This window comes from Vicia villosa, linkage group LG5 (genome assembly GCF_029867415.1).
Source record: "Vicia villosa cultivar HV-30 ecotype Madison, WI linkage group LG5, Vvil1.0, whole genome shotgun sequence".
Classification (NCBI taxonomy): Eukaryota; Viridiplantae; Streptophyta; class Magnoliopsida; order Fabales; family Fabaceae; genus Vicia; species Vicia villosa.
In genome coordinates, this window is record NC_081184.1 from 7,876,621 (window position 1) to 7,886,524 (window position 9,904).

The following is a 9,904-nucleotide window of genomic DNA, read 5'->3' on the forward strand; positions in this document are numbered from 1 at the left end:
GATCCAATATCTCACAAATCTCCACCTTGGACCTTAATCTACAACATCAAGGGAACATACTAGCTTTCTTGATGCAACCTTATCAACTGCATACAGTGGAAAAACTTGCAACTCGACAATGTCTTTGTGATCATGTCAGCAGCATTGTCCTCAGTCGAAACCTTTAGCACTTGGACTTCTCCACGCTCAATTAATCCTCTGACGAAATGCAGCCTCACATCAATGTGCTTAGTTCGCTCATGATAGGCTGAATTCTTCGACAGGTGTATTGCACTTTGACTATCACATTTAACAGTGATACCTCGACCTTGAAGTTTTAGCTCCTTCGCAAAACCTTCAAGCCACAATGCTTCTTTCACAGCTTCAGTTAGGGCAATATACTCCGCTTCAGTGGTTGATAGAGCAACAACCTTCTAAAGTGTTGCTTTCCAACTAATTGCAGTGCCAAACATAGTGACAACATATCCAGAAATAGATTTTTGGAATCCATACAACCTGCATAATCAGAGTCGACATATCCTTCTATTACTGCTTTACTATCTTCACCCAAGGCTCCACCATAAATTAGGACTCTATTCAGAGACCCATTTATGTACCTTAAAATCCACTTTAATGCTTGCCAGTGAGCTTTTCTAGGGTTCGCCATGTACCTGCTTACAAGACTTACTGCATATGCTATGTCGGGTCTAGTACAGACCATAACATACATCAAAGAACCAACTATATTAGCATATGGGATGCTACTCATATAGGCTATTTCGACATCAGTACTGGGACACTGATTAATACTCAAATTGAATGGAGGGTTTGTTGGAGTCACAACTGGCTTCGAATTCGACATGCCAAACTTTTCAAGAATCTTTTGTAGATATGCCTCTTGAGATGAGCATAACTTCGACTTCTTTCTATCTCTTCGAATGTCAATTCCAAGAATCTTGGAAGCAGCTCCCAGATCCTTCATATCGAACTCCTTATTGAGTTCAGCCTTCACCCTCGTCACATCTTCAACATTGTTTCTTGCTATCAGAATATCATCCACATAAAGCAACAAAATAACAAATGAATTACCAGGTCAAAATTTGAAGTAAACGCAGTGGTCGAACTAACTTCTAATGAAACTTATGCGTGCCATGAACTTGTCGAATCTCCTATTCCATTGTCGAGGAGATTGTTTCAACCCATACAAAGATCTCTTTAACTTGCACACACAATCTTCCTTCCCCTTTTCGACATACCCTTCAGGTTGCCTCATCAGGATCGTTTCATCTAGATCACCATACAAGAACGCAGTCTTCACATCCATCTGTTCTAGTTCAAGATCGAACTGTGCCACCATGGCAAGCAGCATTCAAATGGACCTATGCTTCACAACAGGAGAAAATACATCATTGAAGTCGACACCTTTTTTCTGAGTGAAACCCCTTGCAACTAACCTTGCCTTGTATCTTTTCGACGTCACTCCTTCAATTCCTTCCTTAACTTTGAAAATCCATTTACAGCTGACTAACCTTGCCCCAGCAGGTTTCTTGATCAGTTCCCAAGTATGATTATCATGAAGAGATTTCATCTCATCATCCATGGCCTTCAGCCATTCAGTCTTATTTCGACTCCTTATAACTTCCTTGTAATCTCTAGGTTCTTCGTCTAGAACCTCACTTGCAAAGATTAAGGCATAAGCTATAAGATATGCATACCCAAGTCTTTGAGGTGCCTTGATGACTCTTATCTACCTATCTCTTGACAATAGGTAGTCATCATCAGTTTCCTCAACTTCCTTAGCATCTTCTACTTCTTCTTCGACTTCATCAGGGATATGCAATTCAGCATCAACATGCTCCACCTCTACATGAATCTCTACCTTTTCCAGCTCTTCGTCAGATGTTTTTGTACTTCGACCAACATCATCAATTTTCTAAAAGCCATTTCAGCTTCATTGAAAACTACATCTCGACTGGTGATACACCTCCTGTGACCTGACTCTAGGCACCATAGCCTATAAGCTTTAACTCCTTCAGGGTATCCCATGAACATGCATTTCTGAGCTCTAGGTTCGACCTTGTCTTGCCTAATGTGAGCATAGGCTACACAGCAAAATACTCTCAGTTTGTCGAGATTTGGTGGATGTCCCGACCAAACTTCTTCAGGTGTCTTCATATCTAACGCTGTCGAAGGACATCTGTTTATCAGATATGTTGCTGTCGAAACATCCGCAGCCCAGAACACCTTCTTTAGTCCAGCACTTGTCAACATGCATCTGACTCTCTCCAAAATAGTTCGATTAAACCTTTCAGCCAAACCATTTTGCTGTGGAGTACATGCAGTAGTTCTGTGCCTTGCAATACCAGAGGCAGCACAAAAACTGTCGAATGCCTCATTGCAAAATTCAAGGCCATTATCGGTTCTCAACCTCTTGGATTTTCTGCCAGTTTGATTTTCAACCACAGTCTTCCAACTTTTGAAATTCTCAAAAGTTCCATCCTTAGTCTTCTGGATGAATACCCATAATTTTCTAGAATAATCATCTACTATGGATAGAAAATACCTTGCTCCTGAATGTGATGGACATCTTGCAGGCCCCCAAACATCAACATGGATGTAATCAAGGGATCCATGTGTTCTTTGTTTGCCTTGTTGAACTTCACTCTGCAAGATTTTCCAAGTACACAGGGTTCACAAAACTTCAGCTTTTCGACTTTGTCTCCACCAAGCAGATTTTGTTTCCCTAATTCGACCAAACCCCTTTCACTGACATGGCCCAATCTCATGTGCCAGATTTATGTCTTCGACAAAGGTTTCGTGGATGCAACATTTGTCGAACCACTTACAACTTCAGCCTCAAGGGTATACAAGGCTTGTTTCTTCACGCCTCTCAAGACTTCCTTCGAACCCTTCATGACTCTTAGGATACTTTTCTATCCTTGGAAAACATATCCTTTCTTGTCGAATTCACCAAGAGAAAGTAGATTTCTCTTCAAATCAGGAACATACCTGACTTCAGTCAGCAACCTTATTGACTCATCATGGAGTTTGAACCTCACAGATCCAACACCTGCAATCTTGCAAGCCTTGTTGTTTCCCAGCAATACTGATCCACCATCTTGATCACATAATTCCTCGAACAAGTCTTTGTTTGGATTCATGTGCCAATTACAACCTGAATCCATAATCCATCTCTTCTCGAGTCACTACTTTAAACCACAAGAACATCAGATGATTCGAAATCATCTTGAACAATGGCTGCATTGCCATTATCCTTACCTCCATGATCTTTCAGGCGTTCAGGGCACACCTTTCTTGTGTGACCCTCCTTCTTACAATGATAGCATCGAATGCCAGATGCTTTGCCACTGTAAGACTTAGACTGGCTTTTTCCCTTCTTCTTGTCAAACTTACCATCCTTTCGTAAGAGTTTTCCTTTAACGGCCAAACCTTTGCCAACAGTCAAAGGTTTATGCTCCTTTTGTTCATTCAAGTCCTTAGAATACAGGGCTGATTGAACTTCTTCAAAGGTCAGGGACTCCCTTCCATACAGGAGAGTGTCTTTGAACTGAGCATGTGATCGAGGCAAAGAACACAATAGTAACAGCGCTTGATCTTCATCATCGATCTTCACATCAATATTTTCAAGATCAAGAATCAGCTTGTTGAACATATCCAACTGCTCAGCCAACACTTTGTCTTCAATCATCTTGAATGAATACAAAGCTTGCTTCAGGTAGAGTCGATTTACCAGCGATTTGGTAATATACAAACTTTCAAGTTTCACCCATAACCCTGATGTCGTCGTCTCCTTTGATACCTGTCGGAGAACCTTATCACCAAGGCTCAACAAAATTGCGATGTGTGCTTTCTCGATCATATTCGTCTTCTCCGCTGCCGTCAATTCTGCATTCATGACTGCCTCTCCCTTCAACGCTTCCAAGCAATCTTGCTGAACCAGTAGGACTTTCATCTTCAAGCGCCACAGACCGAAATCATTCACTCCGGTGAACTTTTCAATCTCATACTTTGTTGAAGGCATCTTCTCCACGCTCACCGCACCAATTTGTTGTGAAAAATGATGTCAAGAACAAAATATCATAGGAATTAGGGAAGATGAGAAGAACACAAGAATTGGTTATAACTACTATTCTTTTACTTTCTCTTAAAACAAGATTACAAGTTTACAAGAATAAAAAATAACCTCTCTCACCATAAATTAGGATTTGCAGTTTACAATGATGAGAGACTAGTATGCTATTTATAATAAAACCTAACATACTAACTAATGGGCTTTTTCCACAAGGCCCATTACACAAGCCAACTTAATAAACAAGCTAACTTAACAAATTAGGGTTTAAACACTAAAACCTAATTTAACATGCTAACAACCCTAGCATCTTCGACACAAGCATGTGAACAACCTTCGACTTCATGCCAAATTCTGTCGAACCAAGAAGCTATCCTTCGACCATACTAGAGTTCGATCCAATATCTCACAGATTTATTATTGATTTATGATGTTAAATAAATGTGAATAGAACCTAAGGAGAGCTTACAAAACTCAAACTATAAATTAAAGACTCAGAGAAAGTTTACAAACCTCATGCTCTGAAATTATCAGATTATTTTTAAAATCAATCTTTCATATAAATTATTTTTACAATAATGATATTATAATATAATAATTGTAGTACCATTAAATATAATAATTGTAATAGAATTTGATTTACATTTGAAACAGATTAATTTTTGTTGTTGGTTATGTGGGAGGCAATAGGAAATTATTAAACTTTGAACAATGTTATCAATTTTTATAGATTCTGTATTTTTTTAAAATGATTGAATAGTTTTATTCGTTAAGGGTTAAGCAGTGTTGTAAAAATCAGACTGGTCGGTCGGATTAGTTGGATCGGGAACCGGTCGGATTCGTTTATAGGATCGCCCATATCTTTAAATCGAAGGGAACCGGTGAGAATCAAGAAAACTGATGGTTCAATGCTTTTTTTTAAAAAAAATAAATATTTTACTCAAAACGACATCATTTTGAGATTTTTAACTTTTTAAAAAAATGTTTCAATTATAGAAACACACGCCCACATTTTAATTTGCACTTGCAAAACAAATATCGAAGAAGAAAAAACAAGCAACACAATCCTGTGCCGTTTGCCTAACAAACAACACCGTTGGCGGCCGTTTCCTTCCCGCCACCGCGCCTCCATCTTCAATTCCGCCAATCCACCGTATGTTTTTTCATTTTTTATTTTGATATGGGTTAAAATTTAGAGTTAGTTGAAATTGAAATTAAAATTATTGATTTTGTTGTTATCTGAGAGTTGCTGTGACTTCACACTGATAGTTATAGGTGTTTATTAATAGGACCACTTCACACTAAACTACCCCATTTTTGTCAGTTGAGCAAAAATGTGATGCTTATACCTTGCTTGCAGACTTAAGATGCTTATACGCAACTTTCTTAGGTGCACCATAGTGTAGATAACAAAGATATGATTTTAGGAAATATGAATCTAATTTTAGGCATAAACTAGAATAAAATTATAGGAAAAAAACCTATATATATATATATATATATATATATATATATATATATATATATATATTTATATATATATATATATATATATATATATATATATATATATATATATATATATATATATATATATAGACACACCGTTGTTGGAATCTAAGTCTTTTTACAAAATCAATTTATAAAATATAAAATAAGAGATGTTACTCTCTCAATAAATACTCTTCCATCTCTATCTTTTACTAATGTGAAATTTTAAGATTTTCTCAACATATTTTACTCATTGATTTGTAAGAATTTTGCATAAGTACTTTTTTTTCAAAGGATTGGATATAGTATAATATTATTGGTTAAATACTACTTCCTTCTAGTTTTATTTATAAAAAAATATTAAATTTTTTAAATAAGTAAATATATATATATATATATATATATATATATATATATATATATATATAAATATTGTCTAAATTAATTAATTAAGTAATATATCTAAAAATAAAATTAATTATGAAATTTTCAAAAATATTTTTTTGAGCTAAGAATTTGGGTGGTGTAACTATATGAAGGGCAGACTCCAAAAGAGAACACACAAAAACCGCAAAATTATATGATTGCCTGGTAGTACTATCATTTGCCTATAATTTCTCTAGATTAATGGCGTAATTTAGTGGGGAACTATATACCATGTAACTTTAAACCTTTAATGGCAATTCCTTATCTTGCAGTTTATGCTTATTATTTCAAATTGTGTCAAGACCACAATTGCTAATCTATGTTTGTAAACTTCAGCAATTTTGAATTGTTTTACAGAAAAATGGCACCATCTAAAACAACATCATTGCAACCACTATTACAAGAAGTCTTTTCGGCTTAAAATCTAGTTCAAACTAACGTTAGAGGAAAGACTGATATAGTATTGTACTAAAAGTCCCGATGAAAAATCTCTTGCTTATATATACTGTCACAAAATTTTTGTTGGGGTGAAATTCATAGGGTAAAGCAACACTTGACTGAAATAGTAGGAAATGTTAAAATTTGTAAGTCAGTGCCCGCAGAAATTTGTTTTCAGATGAAACAACATTTCAATAAGCGGAGCAAGAAAAGAAAAACTCAGATGTGGTTGAAAGCGAGTCATTTACTACGGAGGATGGTGAATTGAAAGTACAGACAAACCCGCCAATTGGTGCATGAAAAAAGAATGATGTTCGCATTGATACTTATTTTTTTTACCCAGAATAACTTCAGGAGCTTAGCCTACTTTAAAAAGTGTGATGCAAAGTAAAGAAGTGGTAGAAAAGTGTGGTATTGCTATTGCCAAGTGGTTTATTGATGCATCTATTCCTTTTAATGCTGCAAATTCGCCTTATTTTCAACCTGCAGTTGATGCTCTTTGTTGCATGGGTGTTGGATATAAAGTTCCTACTATGCATCCTCTTCGTGGTAATTTGTTAAATAAGTGGGTTAATGACGTGAAATCGTTCTATTTGGAAGGATACAAGTTGTACTCTTATGGCAGATGGGTGGACTAATTGTTGTAGGAGAACTCTTATCAACTTTTTAGTTTATTTCCCCAAAGGAACTGTTTTCATAAAGTTTGTTGATGCCTTCGGTGCTTCTAACACTGCAGACACATTGTTTAAGCTTTTCAAGGAAGTAGCGTTGTATGATGGCCACAAAAATGTTGTTCAAATCGTTACAGATAATGCTCCGAATTATGTTGTTGCTGGAAAGTTGTTGGAAAGGGAGTTTCCTAAGATGTTTTGGTCTCCTTGTGCAGCACACTATTCTTGACCATTAAGGAGGTGGAAGCACTACACAAAGATCTTGCTAGTATACAATTCAACCTATTTCAAATGATATTAGTATGATATTAGTTTTTGTGTTTACAATTATGTTATTTTAATTTATTAAATTATGTCAATTTATATACTCTTTAAATTGATGTTGTTATAGATGAATTAAATTTGGATGAGGTTGATGTTGAGGGAGATGCACAACTTAACTCCGGAGAAAACAACCAAAGTAATGATATCATTGATGGGGAAGATGTGGCCAATGCGATTGATTTTGCCGCAGATGGTTTTGATATTGAAGGAGAAGCCAACATTGAAATAATTTTACCTCCTTAAAATTAAATTTAATAGATATTGGAGTATTTTTGTTTTAAAGTACTCAATTAGATTATGTTGTAATTAGACTTTGCTTGCAATTAGACTTTCTAATTTGTATTATTTTATTACGTGTGATACTAATGTTTAAATTTGAATTTAATCTATCAAACTAGTGAATTTATTATATTTATTTTCCAAAAATTTAAGTGCTAATTATATTTTTTTAGAGATTGAATGATCCGATTTGACCGATTTTATACCTATATGGTTTGGTTATAGTGACAAGTTTATTAAACCGGGTTCTCCGATTAAATCTGATTTGGTCATGCGATTCGACGAGTAACTCAGTAGTTCGAGCGATGAAATAGTGATCCAGTACTCTCACCGATTTGATGACCGATTCAATTTTTAAGAGATTGGGTTAACCATACAGGACATTATATATAAACATAATTGTTGGTTACATCGGTAGAAAAATAGTGTGTTTTAGAATAACAAAAATGAAAGAAATTTCTTTTAAAACTATTTTAAAATAAGAACATGTGGATGACAATTATAATTTACAAATATTAAAACATCTTGAATAAATTTGAATATATAATGGTATAATTTTATTATCTCTAAGTTTTAATTAATAGTAATATTGATGTTAATGTTAGGTCTTAAGGCATCCACATCATGAGATCACTAATGATTTTTATGTTTTTAATATAATATATGACAAATCAATTTATGAGAATTATTCTTTCTATTCTTATAAGTGACATTGACATTTCTTATTAGATTTTCTATAAAAAAATATTTATTATTAGGACTCATAGATGTAATACTAGGTGAATTGGAAAGATGTTTTTTTTGTCCTTTCAATTTTTCAACTTTACAATTTAAACTCGGATTGAATGGGAAAGATGTTTATTTGTCCTTTTCAATTTTTCAACTTTACAATCTAAACTCGGATAAGAATTACACTCCTCTACGTCTACTTTTTATTTCAAAAGTATTAGAGATATGAAACTCATTATTAACAAGAGATAAATGTTTCTCTTTCAAGGATCTTAAATCACCTTTTAAGTCAGAAGATTTCTTTCTCAAGTTTTAAAATCTTTTTATCTTTTAGGAAAAAAAATTTATCACAACAAACTCAATGTAATTCATTAATTAAAATGTGTTCAATACAATGAGGAATCGAAACTAACATATTACGTCGAGCCTAAGAATTGGCCTCCCTCGCTTGAGAGTGAGCAACCGAATTCGCTTGACGTTTGACAAACTTTACCTCAAAGTTTGGAAAGGAAAGCAATAAACTACGAATGGACTCAATAATAAGATAAAACTCGGAATCACCCTTCCTATTGGATTGGATAGCTTGTGTCACTATTTGGGAATCATTCTCGAAGGTTACAAACTCCAAATGCGAGGAAATAGCTCCAAGAATAGCCTCTTTAAGAGCCAAAGCTTCAGCTTCAAAGACGGGAAGAGTTCTGGGATCCAATGAAGTACCTGCATAGATAAAGTTTCCAAGGTGGTTACGCACACACCACTCCCTGTTAGTAGTGTCGTTATTGTTATTAAAAGCCGCATCCACATTACATTTAAGCCAGCCCACAGATGGAGCACTCCAAACTAAAGCCTGATGAGCCCGAACATTGTTTGTTGAATTTTCTTGAGCTTGAAATCAGTCATTCCATATATGGATCACTTTTACTCCCAAATTTGTCGCTTCTTCTTTTAGGAATCTTTTAGGAAATTTTCTTAAAAGCATTTTATCCTTCAAGATACACATATTGAAAAGTATTTGATAACTCTTTATACAGAGTATTTAAAATGTGAGTCTAAATCACGTACCTTCGTGTCTTTTTTCTTGTGACACGCCATTAAGCATAGATTTTCTATTTCATCTTCATCTGAGCTTGAGCGGGAGAAGGAAGTGTCTTCATCTTTTTTTCGAACAATGTAAGTTGTATAAACTTTGGCTTTATGACTCTTCATCTTGTAGAAAGATTGTTTGCTTTTACGCTTAGTTAAGCTTTTATAATCAATTTTGTTGTGTTTAAGTTTACCACATTCGTAACAAATCACTTTCCTTTCTTCCTTCTTTTTATCTTCCCAATTCCTTGGTGAGTTACATTTTCTAAACTTTACTAAGTTTTTATCCTAATTCTTTAAAAAAATTCTCTTAATATATTTGTTGTAGTGTCTGACAAACAAACTCATCTCTATTTTTTCAAAGATTCTTCATTGGTACTAACTTTCTCTTCCT

At 34.7% G+C, this 9,904-nt stretch overlaps 1 protein-coding gene across 1 annotated transcript; it reads right to left on the reverse strand.

Moving 5' to 3' along the window:
* Positions 1–8,423: 8,423 nt before the first annotated feature.
* LOC131604126 (uncharacterized) lies at positions 8,424–9,633 on the reverse strand. Its single transcript, XM_058876614.1, has 3 exons — positions 9,490–9,633; positions 8,921–9,274; positions 8,424–8,432 (listed from the first exon to the last, which is right to left on the reverse strand). The coding sequence occupies exons 1-3, from the start codon at positions 9,631–9,633 to the stop codon at positions 8,424–8,426; spliced, it is 507 nt and encodes a 168-aa protein (XP_058732597.1).
* Positions 9,634–9,904: the final 271 nt, after the last annotated feature.

Bases quoted from the DNA above. Each gene is read 5' to 3' on its own strand.
- LOC131604126 (XM_058876614.1), bottom strand. From the start codon at position 9,633: ATGAAGAGTCATAAAGCCAAAGTTTATACAACTTACATTGTTCGAAAA. The intron at 9,275-9,489 runs GTACGTGATTTA...CGGGCTCATCAG, and splicing joins ACAAGAAAAAAGACACGAAG to GCTTTAGTTTGGAGTGCTCC.